Below are 18,669 nucleotides of genomic sequence, written 5' to 3' on the forward strand. Positions count from 1 at the left end.
CAGTGTCCCATCACAGCTGCGTCCTGCTCATGCTCCTGGGGATGGGGTGCGTCCATATACAGAGGTGCAGGTGGGCACATCTGGGCCATGTGGCTGGGAAGGCGCCAGTGGGAAGGCGGGGTGGTCAGCTCACAGCCTTCTGGCTGGCAGAAAGCCAGGGGTGTGGAGTCCCTCGAGGAGGCCCCAGCCCAGCCGTCCAGGCCCTCCATGGCTGCACTCCTGGGGCAAGCTGTGGAGCTGGTGCTGGAGGCACTGAGCAAGACAGGAGGGGCCTGGCTCTCCTCTCAGGCTGATCTGGGCGCCTCCCACTCTGCACAAAATAACTCGGCACTGCCGATGAGGACCCCCCACACCACCATCCCATGCTCTCATAAGAAGTCGAGGTGCACAGCCAAGTGGGTGTCACACTCCCCTACTTGATGGTGGGCCCTCTTATCTACATAAATTGTCATTTTTATGCATGAAAAATCTGTATCCAGTCATTCACATCAGTATGGGCTTGGGACATTCATCCTACACTGTGGGTTATAATCCAATACGACTTTATTCTGTTGCTCAAGGTGCTCCAGGTTTAGCCCCTGGAAGCTCTGTGTCCCGGACACATCCCATGGTCTCCCCTCGTCCCTCCAGCACTTCCTCACTTGGCATTACATCTTGTACATTCCCTGCCCCAGCCCTAGAATTAGCTGTTTCTCCAAAGAGCTCTGGTTCTTCTGAATGTAAAATGGAATTAGAAACCAAGATCTGGGGTCAGGTGTGCTCACTGCTATTGGGGTGTCATTGCTTCTAGGCCCTCGGCTGACGGAGCAAGGAAAGAGAAATGTGCATACTAGGCTGAAGAGGCTCCCATCTCTTCCAGTTTAGAGCTTTTATCAGGAATGGAAAGTTGGATTTTGTGAAATGACTTACTGAGATGATTATATTTTTTCTTTTTCACTCTGTTATTGGTTGATTTTTGAATGTTAAACCAATTTTTCACTCCTCAGATAAACCCCACTTATTCAAGATGCATTATCCTTTTTATATTTTGTTGAATTCAATTTGCTAAAATACTGTCAATTTTTGCCCTGTGTTTCTGAGGGATACTGCCTGTATTTTAAAAAAAGTTTCTGGCAATGTTCTTTTCTAATTTTGATACAGAATGAATTGAGAAATATTCCCTCCACTTAAATTTTCTGAGTTTGTAAAAAATTGCTACACAATGAAATGTTTGGTAGAATTCACTAGCGAAGCAACTTGGACCTGGAATTTTCTTTGTGAGAAAGCTTTAAAGTATCAATATAATTTATTTAATAAATTTATGATTTTTCTGGTTGTCTATTTCTTATTGAGGGACCTTTAGTAGTTTGTGTCTTTCAAGGAGTTTGTCCATTTCCTCTAAATTGTCAAATTTACTGACATAATGTTGTTCATAATATTTCCTTATTATCCTTTTAACATCTGTTGAATCTGTAGTGATATCATCTCCCATTCTTGACACTGGCAATTTATATCTTCTCTCTCTTTCTCCTGATTAGTCTGGCTGGAGGTTTATTAATTTCATTGCTCTTCTCAAATAATACACTTTTTGTTTCACTGAATTTCTGCATTGTTTTTTCCTATTTTCTCTTTCATTGATTTCTACTCATCTTCATTATTCCCTTTCTTCTGCTTACATTTGGTATAATTTCCTCTTTTTTTTTTTTTTAGTTTCTTAAAGTAGGGGGAGAAGACATTGATTTGAGATCTTATTTCCTAGTACAGACGTTTAGGTACTATAAATTTTCCTCTAAGAACTGCTTTGGCTGTACCCTACAAATTTTAATATGCTTCATTTTTTTTTTTCAGTTCAAAATACTTTCTAACTTCCCTTTTGATTTTTATTTGACCCATGGATTATTCAGTAGTATGTTCTTCTGTTTCCAAATACTTGGGGATTTTTTAGGTATCTTTGTGTTGCTGGTTGCCAGTTTAACTCCATTGTGGTTAGAGAACATACTTTCTGTGAGTCACAGCCTTTAACATTTATTGAGACTTGTTTCATGGCTCAGAATATGGCCTATCTGGAAAATGTGGCTGAGATTTCAGTCCAGATGCTCTGGGTCCAGAGTCTCATTTTGCCTACTCCACCGTAGCTGCTTTGTTTCTTAAAGAGAATTTCAACTAGTCCTTTTGTTTTCAGCTCCATGGTCACCCCCTTCCATACCACTGCTGGAGGAGGCTGGCTAAAAACACTGCTGAGCTTTTCAGGGTGTGCTACCTGCTTCAGCTTCTCAGCTTCCCCACCACCTGCTTGGGATCCACCTTTCTGGGTCTGCCAAGTTAGTTTCCAGCCACTTGTCCATGTGCTTTTCAGCTTCTCCAAAATGGTTGTTCTTCCTCTTCCATTCTCTTTGTCCTGGTGGATTTCAGTATTTTTATTGTAATATAATACACATAGAATTTTCCATCTTAACCGTTTTTAGTTGTACAGTTGAGTGGTATTACATACATTCACCATCCATCCATCTCCAGAACTTTGTCATCTTCCCAAGTGGAAATTCCATACACATCACACAACAACTCTCCGTTTCTCCCTCCCCCTAACCTACTGCACCTACCATTCTGTCTCTATGAACTTGACTGCTGTAGGGACCTCACATGAGTAGATTTGTATCTAGCTTATTCCACTCAGCACAAATGAAATCTATCGAGGTTCATCTATGTTATAGCCTGTGCCAGAATTTCCTTCCTTTTTTAGGTTGAATAATATTCCATTGTATGTACAAACCACATTTTATCTGTCTACTCATCTGTCAGTGGACACCTGGGCTGCTTTCCACATCTCTGCTATTGTGGATCTGCTACTATGAACATGAGTGCAGAAATATCTGTTCATATCTTTCTTTCAATTATTTTGGGCATACACCCAGAAATGGAACTGCTGGATCCTATGTTAATTCTATTTCAATTTTTTGAGGAACTGCCATTCTTTTTTCCATAGTGGCTGCATCATTTTACATTTCCTTGTGAGGGTTTTTTTGGTCTTCAAAAATTTCCTTCACTGTTCTTTTATCATGACTTCAAGGTGGAGTCCAAACCGATGACTGTGTTCAGCCTACAATCTTTTACCTGGGAGCCAGTGTTGTACTGAATGCATGAAGGCACAAGCAGTGACCACCCCTCGGGGCCTGCAGCCTTCCAGCGTGCTTCTTGCGGGCAGAGTGGGGAGCTGCAGGCTGCTGTATCCACTGCCAATGCCTGCGATGCCTGTGTTGAGAGCCTCTCCCCTGAGAGGTCCAGGGGAGACAAGGTGGGAAGTCACCTGCTGGTGGCTGGCACAAAGGTGTGACCACGTGTGAGCCAAGGCTAAGCCGGGGGCTGGGGGTCATGTGAACTGGCGTTCACTGTTTGGTCCCTTGGTCCCTTGGGGTGGTAACCACAGCAGAGGTCACACACTTGCTGGCAGCTGAATCAAACGCTCTGAGTCCAAGGCAGGCAGCGTGGTTCAGGGTGAGGTTCAGCTCTGCCCTCACTGGTGCTTCCAAGAAAGACTGCAGTTACCTTTTTCTAAGCACAGGATACGTCCTTCTGTGCTGATGGGGCATGCCTTCCTGCCCAGCGGCCAGCACGCACCTTCTTGACAGGGGCCAGTGGGAGGAAGCATGAGGCCTCGCCCCTGAGCTCAGTGATGAGCAGGGCCTGGCAGTGGATGCTGACCCAGGAGTGAATCTTGTGGCTGGACACAGGGCTTTGGCTGGAGGGCACCCCTGTGCCATATACGTGAGACCAGATCCCACAGCCCAAATGCAGGACCACACAGATCTAGCATGGTCCGTGGGCAGAGACCATACAGCGCTCTGAGACCACCTAGGTCTCAAAACTATGGCTGCCCAAGCTGACCCTCGATTGCCTCTTACACGGCAGTCTGGCTTCCACAGCACAGACACTAGTATGAAGGAGCACAAACCTCTGGGCCAGTGACCAGCTCCCCACGAAAGCCCAGGCCAGCGCAGGGGTGCCCAGTGCCCTTTGTCCACCGCACACTCACCTTTCACTCAGCAAGTACTCCTGAGGCCCCGAGGGCTGTGTGCTCATGACAGTGATGTTTCAAGGCCTTTCGAAGAGGCTGAGGTGAACCACGGAGCCAGTGGGGACCCACCTGCTCCTGGAAAGGTCCAAGAAGACAGAGGCAGATCCATCCCGCCCGCCAGGCTGCTGGTCTGCATGTGGTGGAGACCCACCTGGGGAGACCTGCTTGCTGTGTTCAGTGGTCCTGCTTCAAAAACTGCAGGCCTGGGCAAAAGTCTCACAGCTTCCAAGATCTGCCCCAAATGGCTGCCTTGCTGGATGGCACCTATTATGATGCACCTTCCCAGGACCTACCATTGCCCTGCAGCCCCACTGTGCACACGCCTCGGCCCCCACACCTGGGCTGGGGCAAGGCCCTGGCCAAACCAGCAGGACAACCACTCCCACAGAGTGGGCTAGCACGTCTGACCTGCAGGCTGTGTGTGAGCACGTGAGTGTGGGTGCACACGTGGAGACACTGGTGCTGTGGCTGTGCCCTGTGGACACTGACGAAAATTGGGGTGACAGATGGCCCACTGTACTTACAGGTGCTGCCTACAGCCCTGTCCCCATGCTTACTTTGCCCAGCCCAGGACACAGGTCAGGCCCCAGGGCAGCTGCACAGGCACCACCTGGCTGGCAGGACCAAGCCCCAGGATCCTCCCCTGAGCATGCTGGGCTTGGGCCCAGACAGACCCGTGCCCCAGGCAGATATGGCCCTGCACTCAGCCCCAGGTAGCCATCAGCAGGTGGCTACCTGTGACAGTCCCAACCGCTGAACCCTCGAGGCAGCTTACAGCCAGCTCAGCCCATAGCACAGCACCCCAGCTGCCTGCCAATGTGCCCATGTTCCTCCCTGCTCTCATCAGCCACTAGAGACAACCTGAGCCTGGCTGGAGTGCTCACTCTCCAAGGCATTAGACAACTGAGAGCAAACGCATAAGTGCACACGGGCCGACTGGCCTCCCTGCTCTCATCAGGCAGGGTGACCACAGGATGGTGGCCTCAGAACAGAGTGGATGTTGGCTGGCAGAGACCATGGGTGCCATGGGTCCTCATGCAAACCCCCACCTGTCAGCCTCTGGCTAGGGACCCTGCCAGGACTGCCCACGGCTCTTCTTGGGGCCTCCGGACCGAGAAGGGGCTTCCTGACCCCAAACCCCGTTGGAGACCCAGGACATAGCTCTCAGGGGACAGGCGTCTGCTTGGAGAGGCTGTGTTTGCTTTTGTGTCCCTGTTGCGGCCAGGTGCCACCCAGCACATGCAGGAGGTTCCCACCGCAGCCCTCCCCTGAGCTGCTGCAGAGCCCGGGACGCCCAGGGCCTATGCTGGGCCTTACCTCTGGTGTCGTTGACGGGGTCCATGTGCCGATAGATGTAGCCCTCCAGGTAGGAGTGGAACTTGGGTGTGGGTGGGAAGAAGGCCAGGCAGATGGCCATGAGCTCCCAGCCGCGGGCCAGGCTCTCCAGGCGGAAGTTCTCGGTGGTCTGCCGGCACAGCTGGATGTACAGCTCGTCCCGCAGGCCCTGCACACTCCAGCCCTTGGTGGCGACCTCCAGGGCCACGTGCAGTGGGTCTGCCTTGGCACGCCGGTCACCCATATACATCTGGATGAGCTTGAAGACCTCACAGGCCTCCTTCTTCACGTGGCGGTCATTGGTCACGATCATGGGCTTCTTGATGGACTCACTGCTCCAGGCCAGCATGTTGGCGATGGACACCTTTCGACGGAAGAGGCCCTGCGTGTGCTTGTTGAAGTGCTTGGAGGCCCAATTCTCGATGTCAGTCTCCGAGGATGGCTTGCGCAGTGTGAAGGTGGGGAACACGCAGCTGGCGCTGGGCATCATGCTGCGGGCCGGCCGGCTGCTCTCGAACTGGGCACAGGTGCCAAGGTCCTCAGACTGGGGAGCACAGGGGGGCCGTGAATGGGGGGCCCACCTGACCCACCAGGTGAGAGGTGTGACCTCCCATTCTGGCCCTGAGGCTTCTGGAGGAGTGAGGCCTGGGGTGGGGCGGGATGGGTGTCAGTGGCCTGATGGCACAGAGGCCCTTGCTGGGCAGCAGGGGGCAGGGCCGGGCCTGGGCTTCCAGCTCTGTGACTCATCTCGTCCTGCTGCCTGGTGGGGCCTGGGACGAGGACCCAGAGGGGCCCTTCTTCCAACTGTACCCTGGGGGGCTTGACCTCCAGGAGGTGCTCTCCCTGGTCCAGCAAGGGTCTGGGGGTGGGAGGAAGCCACACGTGTGTTTCCTCGGCCTCTTGGGCTGCTGTAGCCCCAGGTGGGAAAGTGCTGGTAGATGCTGCATCCCGGAGCTCACACGGCCCTCCACAGGCTGGGAGCCCAGACCCCATGGGTTGGGGGGGCAGGGCACCGCTTCTTACCGGCCTGATGAAAAGGGCAGCCCCACAAAGAAACCCCAAGTCAACGTCTGACAGTGTCTTGGATCACAAAACCACCTGCCGTCCCTGCTGGGACCCCCCTCTCTCCCCAGTGAAGACATCCATCTGGGGTCATGGGCAGAGTGATGCTGTGCACAGGCAGGGCCAGGCCTGGGAGGGGCCGTGGGCCGGGGCCCTCCCCTCCCACAATGCTAGGAAAGGAAGGGGTTGTTCCAGGCCCCCTCCCCACCTCCCAAATGGCCTCAGTGCACCTGCCCCTCTAATCCTCGGTCTTGGGAGCAGGGAAGGCAACCTCCCTGGGCAGCGCCAGGTATGGATGTCGGACAGGCCCTTGGTGCCCACATGTCCCTCTGTCCAGATCAAGTGCTCCCACCCCCCACCTCCCCTTCCAGTCTGTCTCATTGTCCTCCTGTGTTACGAGCCACAGACACAAATGCTGCTCTGAGCACTCCAGCCTGGGGCGGGGGGGCACATCTTCCCCAGCAGGGATGGGGGTGGACATGAGAAGCCTGATCCGGGAGAACTTCTTGCAACTGCCTGCTCTGGGCAGTTGCCAGGACAGACACTCAGCCTTGGCTTCAGTAGCAGACCGCCAGGCATCCGGAGATGGGGACCAGGACACTGATCCACACCAAGCCCTGGCACTGTACTCCGTGCACTCGACTTGGCGGAAAATGCACACAGGTTCTGAGGGCTGGACAGATGTCTACGCCTGGCACTGAACAGGGAGGACACATCAGGCTAGCCTTCTGCTTTGGTTCCAGCTGCAGCCCGGGGTCCTAAGAGCCATCTGGGGCCTGCTGAGTGTGTCCTGGCCACAGGGCCAGATGTCCGACATCCCTCCATGTGGGAGCCACCCTCTGGAAGGGCCCTGAGCCATCCCTGTACAGCTCCTCACCTGAGGGCCTGTTCACAGGCCGGAGAACAGAGGCTCAGGGCTCAGTGGGTGGGTGGCTGCCCGCCCGTCTCCCTGCCTCTGTGGCCTGGAATCAGGACATGGCCCCTGGCCCCTGGCGGCTCGGCAGCACTGGCCGGGCCTCATGAGGAGCGGAGGTATAGAGACCCCATGCTGGTGGAGGCCTCGGGGGCATTCACTGTCTGCCCTCACGCCTGCCAGCAACTGTGAGGATGCACCACACAGTGGGCCCACCGCCTGCCCCACCCCGGCCCGGGGACCCACCCAGGGCTGCGCCCCTACCTGTGAAGGGTGGAGGTAGGGCTCTGGGGAGGCCAGGCTGGTCTGCACAGAGACGCTCTTCTCCAGCAGGACCTGGGGGAAGGCAAGCCTGTCCAAGGCGCCCCTCTGCCAGTGCTTGCTGTCCTGCTGGGCTAGCGCCTCGTCCTCGCTGAAGGCGCGCACCACGGGCCCAGGCATGGGCAGCGGCACGGCCCCGTCGCTCTCATAACCCGAGCCATCCTGTTGGGAGTCCCAGCTGCCCCTCTGCTTCATGTGCAAGTGGGCCTGCTGTGCCTCCCAGGCCAGCCGGGCCTGCGCCAGGAAGGGCTCAGTCATGCCCCGGGGCCCGTCTGCCTCACCCGCCTTGCCGTCTGTGCGCTTTGTGGGGGCCAGGCTGGGCCCGCACAGGGGCCGCTCCTCTGTCAGGGGCTGCTCGCCGAGCAGGTCGCGGTCCCCAGGGCCTTCGGTGGATGAAGCGCTGGGGGCATGGCACAGGGAGGGGTTCCTGCTCTTTCTCTTGCGTGTGGTAGGGGAGTAGCCTGTCGAGGACATGGTGTCCTGCTGGCTGGACCAGGACATGGCATCATCCTGGGGCTGGGGCAGAGGCAAGGGCGATTGGGCGTGCCGCAGCTCGGGCCCCTCCATGCTGCTGTAGTCCCCGGACGTGACCCCCAGGCGCTGGTCCCGCAACAGGCAAGGGCTAGGTTGCAGGGAGAGTGAGCCGCTGCCAGGGTTGGGTGCGTACTTGTGCCGTGGGCCCATGCGCAGCTTAGGGCTGGAGCCAGCCTGCTCCACGTACACCAGCTGCCGCACGTACTCCTTGCCCGCTGGGCTGTACTCCAGGCTCAGGTAGCGCTCAGGGCACTTCTGCCTGGTGAGCACCAGCTGCTGGTAGGGCGAGGCGGAGGCCTGCTTGGGGGGCTTGCGGCCAGGAGACCGCTGGGGAGAGCTGGCCTGGTAGCCCCCACCGGCCTCGTACTGCACGTCCATCGGTGGCTCGTCGTAGAGGGGGGCCTGGTACTCCACAGGGGGCTCCTCGTAGAGGGGGGGCTCATAGGCATAGCGCGGGGAGGAGGGCTGCGAGTCACCAGCGGGCTTGCGGGGCTGGGCCAGCAGAGGGGAGCAGCTCCCCAGCTCTGCCCTCTTCAGGAAGGGCGAGGGCCTCCGCTCAGAGAAGAAGACAGGGCTGTCCGCATCAGGGGTGAGTGCCTGCAGGCTGGGTGAGTGCTGGCCCCCAGAGGGTCTGCGGGAGCGCCCGCCAGGCTGGCTGTCCAGCGGGTAGCCATTGCCCTGCGGGGAGAGGAAGCTGGGCTCCCTGTCGGCAACTTTGATGAGCATGCGCTCCTTGGTGCCCGAGTTCCAGCGCAGTGAGGAGGTCCTGGAGAGGGTGATGTAGCACAGGTTACCCAGGGGGGTCTGGGGGACAGGTCACATGGGGGAGGTCCTTGGGGAAAACAGGTTACCCAAGGGCGTCTGGGGGGCAGGTTACCGGGGGTGGGGGGTGGGGGATGACAGGTTACCTAGGGGAAGTCCTAGTGGGGACGGGTTACCAGGGGGAGGTGGAAATCTGGCCCTGCTGTCAGCCGGGACCCATTACCCACCCACCTAGACCTCATGGATATCTGAAGTTAGGGACGAGAAGTCCTGGTTATTTCTCACTGTCCTTACCCACAATGGGGCTGCAGGTTGTGGGGGCCTGGTACCTGCCAGGGCTCCCTGTAATCAGCTGTGCACCTTTCATTGCTGAGGCCCTGACCCCTGGTCAGTGCAGCCTGGGGCAGCTGCCCTTCTGTCCTCGGAGCTCCCCTCACACATTTCCCAAGTCAGTGCTGCAGCCTGCCCCCTGCCACGGGGGGCTGTCCTGCCCCAGGAGCTTCCCCCAGATCCCCAGCCACTGCCCATGGTGACACTCCCTGCAAGGGCCTCTGAATGTGTCTCTGAACCAGCCCAGAACCATCTCTGTAAGGAACAGCCAGGAAGGGGGTGCCTCCCAGAGGCCTCTCGGGTTTTGGATTCGGTAAGTGTACTTCTGGTAGGCTTACTCCAGGGCTCACACCTGCCCATGTCCTTGCACAGGCGGTGGCCCACACACCCCTGTGCAATAGCATTTCAGGCCATGTTTCAAACACAGAGGCTCCTGTGAGCTCCAAAAAAGCTGACTGCGGTCCTGTGGCTATGCCAGCACCCGGACAGCACTCTGTACCCAGAGACAATAAAACTGTCCCCAGGGCCCGGGAAAGCCTGCATCAGGTACCCTGGGGGTTGAGGCCCCAAATCCTGGCCCTCCAGCCCAGGCAGGGGGGCCACTCTGGACTTGCAGCCTCTTCTGAGCTTCACTTGCTTGGTGACAACATGGGTGACACTGCCCGTGGGGTTACACAGACTTGACAACACACTCCGTGTCCCACAGCTGCCCCTGCCATGCTAGGCGCTGGACCAGGAGTCCAGGAGAGATGAGTGGGGCCCACCTCTGCTACCTGCTCTCCCCTCAAGAGACTTCTGGCTGCCTTGAGGACTTTCTTTTTATACTCAGTATTCAGAACACGTGCTCTAGTGTTTGGGACTCACAGCACTTCCTCAGTCTGCAGCGTGGCACCCTTCACAACTGCTAGAAACCCCTGATGGCTACCTTTCAGACATCACTTCCACCCCATTTCCTCTCCCCTCTTCTGGAGGTCACCCACAGTCCTCCTCGCCGTGGGCCACAAGGCTCCAGCCTGCATTGCGTACTTTCTATCCCTGGCATCTCCACGCAGTAGGTGTCTTCCTCTGTTCTGACTTCCAATTTATTTTCTGTTTAGCTATGTTTAAACTACTTTTACATCCATATATTGAGTTATTTTTTGTTATATTTTTCAGTTCTAGAATATCTATTTAATTCTTTTTTTTTTTAAGAGCACTTTTAGGTTCACAGCAAAACAGCAGAAAGCACAGAGGTTTCCTATGTAACTCCTGCTCCAGCTCACACCCCAGTTACTAGCATCTCACGCTGGCACACGTGCTGCAACTGATGGACCTACACTGACACTTCATAACCAACCCAAGTTCTGAGTTTACATTAGGATTCACTCAGTGTTGTACATTCTATGGGTATGGACAAACGTATGACATGTATCCACCATTATAGTGTCATATGGAACACTTTCATGGCCCTAAACCCCTGTGCTCTGTCTGTTCATCCCAGCCTCCCTGCCTTAACCTTGGCAACCACTGATCTTTCTGACTGTCTCCAAAGAGGCCAATCTGAAAAGGCTACATCCTGTACAACCCCACAGTGTCACAGAGATGGAATGACGGAATCACACAGGATGTAGCCTTTTCAGATGGCCTTCTTTCGTTTAGTGACATGCACTTACGGTTCCTCTATGCCTTTTTGTGTCTTGATAGTTCATTTCTGTTTAGCAGAGTAACATTCCATTATCTGGATGGATCACAGGTTATTCGTCCATTTACCTACTAAAGACATCTTGGTTGCTTCTGAGTCTTGGCAATTACGAATCAAGCTGCTCTAAACATCTGTGTGCAGGTTTCTGTGTGGATGTTAAGTGCTCAGCTCCCTTGGGTAAATGCCGAGGAGCACGACTGCTGAATCCTTAGAGTATAATTGGTTTTATAAGCAACTGCCACACTGTCTATAAAAGCGGCTGCACCGTTCTGCATTCAACAGCTCCCAGCAACGAACGAGAGTTCCCGTGGCTCCACGTCGTCCCCAGCACTTGGCGCTGTCAGCGCCTGGATTCCGGCCGCTCTAACAGTTGCGCAGTGGGGCCTCAGTGTTGCGTTACCTTGCGTTTCCCTGGTGACGAACAACGTGGAGTGTCTCTCACAGGCTCACCTGCCATCTGTAGGTGCTCTCTGGTCAGGTGCCTGTTTAGCTCTTTGGCCCACTTTAAAATCAGGTGGTTTTCTTGCTGTTGAGTTTTAAGAGTTCTTTGTATATTCCGGACAACAGTCCTTCACCAAATGTGCCTTTTGCAAATATTTGCTCCCAGTCTGTGGCTTGTCTTCTCCTTTCCTTGACACTGTTTTTTGCAGAGCACAATTTTTTAATTTTAATGAAGTCCAGCTTATCAATGATTTTTCATGGGTTATGCCTTTGGTGTTTTACCTAAAGAGTCACTGCCAAACCCGAGGTCATCTAGGCTTTCTCATCTGTTACCTTTTAGGAGTTAGTTTTGTGTTTCACGTTTAGGTCTGTGGTCCACTTTGAGTTAATTTCCATGTGGGGTGTCAGGCCTGTGTCTGGACTTGTTGTCTTGCATGTGGTGTCCGGTTGTTCCAGCATCTTTGCTCCATTGTGTTGCCTCTACCCCTCTGTCAGAGGTCAGTTGACTACATTTATGGGGGTCTATCTGTCATCACCCCAGTCTATTCCATTAGTCTTTTTGTCGTCATCGTCTTCTGTTTTCAAACCAATGCCACACTGTCTTGATTATGGTAACTTGATAGTAGGTCTTGAAATTGGGTAGTATTATTCCTCCAATTTTGTTCTACTTGGATACTTGAGGCTGTTCTGGCCTCTCCATATAAATTTTAGAATCACTTTGACAATATCCACAGAGTAACTTGCTCGGATTCTGATTGAGATTGCCCAGAATTTACAGATCAAGTTGGGAAGAACTGACATCTTTCTCCATTTAGTTCTTTTTTGGTATCTTTCATCAGGGTTTTATAGTTTTCCTCAGATAGATTTTGCACATATTTTGTTAGATTTATTCCTAAGTATTTCATTTTGGGCAGGAGTAATGTAAATGATATTGTTTCTAATCTCAAATCTCATCTGTTCACTGCTCATAAATAGGAAAGCAATTGACTTTTGTATATTTAGCTTGTATCCTGCAACTTTGCTATAATCACTTAGTTTTAAGTTTGTCAGTTCTTTAGGGTTTTCTACACAGATGATCATGTCATTTACAAAGCCAGTTTTATTTTTTCGTATTGCATTAGCAAGGACTTCCAATACGATATTGAAAAGCAGAGGTCAGAGGGGAAATTCTTGCCTTGCTCCTGATCTTAGTGGGAAAGCTTTGAGCTTCTCACCACCAAATAAGATGCTAGCTGTAAATTTTTTGTAGATATTATCAAGTTGAGGAAGCTCCCCTCCATTCCTAGTTTACTGAGAGGGTTTTGTTTTTTGCTTTTTAATCACAAGTGGGTGTTGGATTTTGCCAAATGTTTTTTCCGGATCTTTTGATACAATCATGGATTCTTCCTCTTTGGCTTAGTGATGTAATAGATTACACTGATTCTCAAATGTTGAAGCGGCCTTGCATATCTGGGATACATCCCACTTGCTCACAGTGTGTAATTCTTTTCACATACTGTTGCATTTGATTTGCTAGTACTCTGTTGAAGATTTTTACATCTCTGGTCACCAGAGAGACTGGTCTGTAGTTTTCTTTTCTTGTAATGTGTTTGTCTTGTTTTGATATTAGGGTAACACTGGACTCAAAGATGAGTTAGGAAGTAGTCCCTCTGCTTCTGTCCTCTGAAAGAGTCTACAGAGAAGTGGGATAATATTTTCCATAAATGTTTGGTAGAATTCACTAGTGCGCCCATGTGGGACTGGGGCTTTCTGTTTTGGAAGGTTGTTAATTATTGATTCAATTTCTTTAATAGATACAGACCTATTCAGATAGTCTATGTCTTCTTATATGTCAGATTGTGGCAGTTTGTGTCTTTCAAGAAATTGGTTTATTTCACTGAGGTTGTCAAATTTGTGTGCACAGAGTTGTTCATAGTATTCCTGCATTTTCTTTTTAAATGTCCAAGGAATCTGTAGTGATGTCTCCTGTTTCATTTCTGATATTAGTAATTTGTTCCTTTCTTTTTCTTAGACTGGCTAGATGCTTACTGGTTTTATCCATCATTTCAAGGAATCAGCTTTCCATTTTACTGATTTTTTTCCCCTGATTTCCTATTCATAATGTCATTGATTTCCACTCTAATTTTTATATCTTTTCTGCTGCTTACTTTAGGTTTAATTTGCTCATCTTTTTCTAGTTTCCAAGCATGAAAGCTTAGCTAGTTGACTTTAGATGCTTCTTCTTTTCTAAAATATGCACTTACTGATATAAATTTCCCTCTAAGTATTGCTTTTACTGCATCCCATAGGTTTTGATAAGTTGTCTTTTCATTTTTATTTAGTTCAAGATAATTAAAAATTTCTCTTGAGATTTCTTCCTTGACCCATGTGTGATTCAGAAGTGTGCTGTTTAACTGGCAAGTATATGGGGGTTTTCCAGTTATCCTTCTGTTACTGATTTCTAGTTTAATTCCATTGGGGTCTGAATACAAATACTGTATTATTTCTGTTGTTTTAAGTTTGTTAAACTCCGTATTATGGCCTACAATGTGATCTATCTTGGTGAAATTATTTGATTTAAAAAATTGCCATTTAATACCTTGTACATATGAATCATATTTATTAAAGTCAGTGTCTGATAATTCTACAATATAGATCTTCTATGGGTCTGGTTTCTATTGCCTGTTTTTGCTGTGAATCAGTTCTGGCAATTCTAGACTGAAATTCTGGCGACTGTGTATCAAGAACTGCAGGCATCATTTGAGGCTGTGGTTTACCCCTGCTTCTGGCAGGCAATTGGGACTGAGCTGGTTGGCAGGCAAGCTCATGTCTTGAGGGCTGGCCTGTGTGTCCTGCCTATTCTTTCGGTCAGCCTTCAGGAGTCCACACAGAAACAGGGGACGCTAACAAGGTCCCCTCTGTGGCTCCTGAGTGCTGACGTTTGGACCCCCAGCCCTGGGGCAATGACCTCGGCTCCTTGGTAGATCTCTGATGCCTGCAGGACAACTGGGTCTACTTCGTTCCTGTTATGCAGGCTGGCCCACCACCAGCACAGACAGTAGAAATCCCAAGCATCTTAAGAAACCAGTTGTGTAGCCTGGTTCCTCTGCCTTTGTCCTCTGTCGCTGGGCCTTTCTGGGCAAGGCCATGAGTCCTAATTACTAGGGGTGGCTGAGGCAGGACTCAGAACCAGAGTCAGCAGTGTGAGATTGGGGCGAGACTGAGAGGCCCCATGCTGGCTGGAGGCAGCCTGCCCCAGTAACCTAGTGCGTGGCTGCCTCAGCACAGCCAGGGTCAAACCTGCTGGCTGAGGACGACACCCAGCAGTGTGGCCTCATCACACCATGGAGAAGTTGGACAGCAGCAGGGCTCGGGAGGCAGGCTCCCATTCCTAGGAGCTCTGCTCCTGTTGCCAGAGTCCACCTAGGCAGGCAGAGCAGAGGGCGGCGGTTCACGTGCTGAGCACCCACAGACCCTGAGAATGGCTCTGGAGTTCGAGAGGACGGGGCTGACTGGAGACTGCTGTCGCTGCTGCGGGCCATGGGGGTCCCTTCCCATCTCTGTCCCCGAGTCCTCGTTGGTTCTCACGAGGACTGAGTAACATAATGTGCATAAAATAAAGTTCTCAGTTGAGAAGTGACACCCAGGAAACACTCAGCAGGTGGGAACCATTATTTCTGCACATCTTTTCACCACTCAGCAGTAGTGCTCCCATCCCCATGCCAGGCCCTCAGCGGCGGCTGCACTGGAAAGAGCGACCCTGCCTGTGAAGGCTGCCGGAGCTCCGGCTGGAGGAGGCACCTCGCTGGCCAGTCATGGGCCAACATAGCCACACTGTGGGATGAGAAGGGTGGGAGAGTGTCAGACACATCTATCCCAGGACCTGAGAGCACTTCCAGGAGTCAGGGCAGAGACGGACCAAGGCAGGAGAAAGTCGCCAAGAGACAGCACCCTTGTGTGGAGGGCATCCACGGGAGTCTCACTTGATCCTCGAGGCAGGCCCGGAGTCGTGGGCTCCGTGTCTTATGGGGAAACATGCCCCCAGGGGCCCAGCCCTGTTGGATGTCCACGACCTTCTGGTCTGGGAAGGCATCTCTCTCACTGCATCCCTCAGGGCCTCGCCCCCCACCCCTGTGCAGGCAGCTGCCCTCTCACCCTGCAGCTCCACGCCCTGCCTTCCCACCAGATCCCATGCTCTGCCTTCTCTTGGGAGCCCTCCCCCAAACCCTTGCAACCAGCTTCCAGGCCCTGCTGTCTGCTTCTTGTCCAGAGTCTCTTCAGCCTGCCCCCGCTGAGGCCACTGAGCGGCACCCCTTCCACCTCGTCCAGCCTCTACCTGCCCTCTGACCTCTATCTCCTTAGAGCTCTGCAAACCCAGGAAGCCTCTCCGTCTCCTCTCATCGTGATTCTCTGTGACTCTGCTAGGGTGGAGGTACCACAGCAGAAAGAGACCATTTGTCCCTCAAAAAGACCACACGGTGCCCCATGCAGCAGTTCAGAGGATGCTTCCAAACCCCGAGGGAAGGAGGAGGGCCTCCCACAGCCTCTGGGAATGCTGGAAGCCGGGCACTGGTGCTGGGACATTTAGCTCAGGGGGGTTTCAAAAGAAAAATGGAGACACTGAAACCAAAGCTGGAGAGAGCCCTTCTCCAATGCCACCACCTCAGGGAAGTGCTGCTGGGCATGTGGATGCCCGAAGGAGCAGGCGAGAAAAGGAGAGATGGCCTGACAGGCGGGTTTCAGGAGGCAGCCTCACACCAGTGAGTGAGTGCTGCTCACGCGGAACAAGGAGACCCCACGAGGAGCAGCCTGAACCGTGTAAACGTCAGGCCACCGATGCGCCTGTGGGGGCCCTGCCCAGCACACAGCCTTCCCCATCCTTGCAGACCTTGTCTGTCCATAGACGCCAGTCTCCCTGTCCTTCCCACTGTGTTTGTGAGGGTGTGGCCTCACGTGCAGCCCAGGTGGCACCTAGGATGGCAGGGCCAGGGCAGCGCTGGGCCACCAATGACCAGGCAGCACGCACATCCTGCAGGGCCCAGGGCTTGTGACGGGCAGCCTGCCAGAGAGCGGCTTAGCACACAGAAGGCGCCACATCTGGGGACCTGAGCTGGCCTGGAGGGTGGTTGCAGTGGGGCCTAATGAGAATGCAGAAGCACGGGAGGCTACGAAACACGCCCGCGGTCACATAGCCCCACAGCTGGGCCGAGGCAGCTCCGATTCCTTTCCCCACAAGCCCAGACAACACTTTCAAGCTTGACCTTTAAACTGTCTGCACAAACTGCCAAATGCTCCTCACGTCTTCAAATTCCTCCCCAACATGTGTTATTGCTGTTGGTCTGTGCTGGGGGGGTCCCTTGGCCACCAGGGGCCCAGCCCTGGCCTGGCCACCCAAAGCTGCAGGAGTAGGTGCCTGCTCCAGGTGGACATACAGCTGACCAAGAGGGGCCCCTGCCCAGCCTGATGGCCGCTGTGCCTGGGGTCCCAAGGGCCTCTGGAAATCCCAATGCCCAGCAAGGCCCACCGGGGGCCGGGAGATGCCACAGTTGACTCCCTCTCACTGACCGACACCAGTCTTCCCAGCATTGCCTAGGAAGCACCTGATGTGCAGCCCGGAGCTCCTGGGGAGACCTCACGCCAAGGGCCCCCAGGGAGTCTGCCCAGGGTTGGGGGCAGCACCCTGGACTCAACAACTCCCCACCTGGGCAGTGACAAGGGTCCTCTAGGACCGGTCACTGCCATGCCAGCCTGGGGGCCACTTTGCCCAGGCGTCCATCTCCCCTGCGCACGGTGCATGGCCAGCTAGTTGCTCCTGGCTGAGCCAGGCTCTTCTTCAGCTCGCCCACAAGTTGCCAGACAACCACCCTTGGGCTGGAGACAGGGCCAAGCCTGAGGTGGGGCTCTACCTGCAGTGAGGAAGGTGGCCATCTGCGCCGTAGTCCCGGTAAACCTCACAGTCCTTCTCCAGGAGTGCTCCCGAGGGCGAGGAGCTGAAACACAGCAGAAGGGAGGGAGGCGTAAGTGCATGGCAGACATTTTCATATATGACGCATTTAAAGTCATAAGCCTTCCTTCCACTTTTCTGAACGTGGGTGCTGCCCACAAAGCTGTCCCCTTCATCTGGTCAGACGAGTATTTCCTGGGTCCTCACTACCCACCTCAGTGCCTGGCTCATGGCCCATGTGGTAGAGACTGGAGACCCCCAGTCCTCCCACAGGGCAGCCCCACCTTGGCCCCATCCAGTGGCTGGGGGGCAGGCGAGGACACTGACTCAGATGAATGGAGCTCAGATGACTGGAACTGGGGCCACTGTCCTAAGGGCAGAGCTGCGGGTTAGTGAGAATCACAGCTTCAAACAGACGTGACCATTTGACCTGAGAGGAAGCAGGCTTAGAAACTCCCTCCTGGGGACGGTGAGCTTAAGGGCAGGGCCTGGACACAGCAGCCCTTCAATATCCATGAGACAAGGGAGTGGGTGATTATCTTGCCAGATGCCCAAAGGCACGTGATCAGATTAATATCTGCTTAGGATTTTTAAAACTCTCAGTAATACAAAAGCGAAAGAAAATTTACTTAACTTGATCAAGAATATCCATATTAAAACCCCAGGCCTTCACAATATTCAGCAGTAAAAGGCTGGAAGCATACCCATTAAAGTCAGGGTGAGAACAGTCACTCTCACTACCAGTGTGTAATAATTTTAGAAACACTAGTCAGCACGAGAAGAATTTTAAAAAAGCAAGAGATACAAATATTTGAAAAGAAGAGATAAAATTATTTTTAGCTGTCAACCCAGAAAAACTAAAATAATCAGCTGAAAAACTATCAGAAGCATTAAGAGAGACTGATGTAATAATCGCATGTATCAGTAAGTCAACAGCTCTTCTGTGTGTCAGCAGTAAGTAGGTATAAGCACAGTTCATGCTCATGATGGCAGGAGCAACAAAAATAAAAGTCCTAGCCATAAATTAACATGGAATATGTTGGGTCAATATGAATAAAACTATAAATTTTTATTGAGGTATATAAAGGAACCTGAATATGTAACAGAGTAACACAAAAATTGTGGATGCGAAAACTCAGTAATTCCTAAGCTATATAAAGATATTTCTCTGTAAATTAGCTAATAAATTTCATATAATTCTAGTAAAATTTCCAATAGGAAGGAATGAGTTAAAAAGTTAGAATGTTTGGAAACTTAACACCAAATACAAACATTTAATAATAATTAAGGGAAGTTCAGGGATGACAGACAGTTGG

General features: G+C 52.5%; 1 protein-coding gene across 5 annotated transcripts in view; it reads right to left on the reverse strand.

The window, feature by feature from the left end:
* Nucleotides 1-18,669, reverse strand: part of ARHGAP39 (Rho GTPase activating protein 39) — a 77,937-nt gene that overhangs the window by 5,544 nt on the left and 53,724 nt on the right. For all 5 annotated transcript variants that reach the window (XR_012064303.1, XM_072950057.1, XM_072950055.1 and 2 more), the window contains 3 exons: nucleotides 17,316-17,399; nucleotides 7,626-8,982; nucleotides 5,369-5,930 (listed from right to left, as the gene is read on the reverse strand). Coding sequence is in view for 4 of the 5 variants with exons in the window: in XM_072950057.1 (XP_072806158.1) it covers nucleotides 5,369-5,930; nucleotides 7,626-8,982; nucleotides 17,316-17,399 (2,003 nt within the window). In the remaining variant the exon portion in view is untranslated. The remainder of the gene's footprint in view (nucleotides 1-5,368; nucleotides 5,931-7,625; nucleotides 8,983-17,315; nucleotides 17,400-18,669) is intronic.

Source organism: Vicugna pacos, chromosome 25, assembly GCF_048564905.1.
Source record: "Vicugna pacos chromosome 25, VicPac4, whole genome shotgun sequence".
In the NCBI taxonomy this organism is placed as follows: domain Eukaryota; kingdom Metazoa; phylum Chordata; class Mammalia; order Artiodactyla; family Camelidae; genus Vicugna; species Vicugna pacos.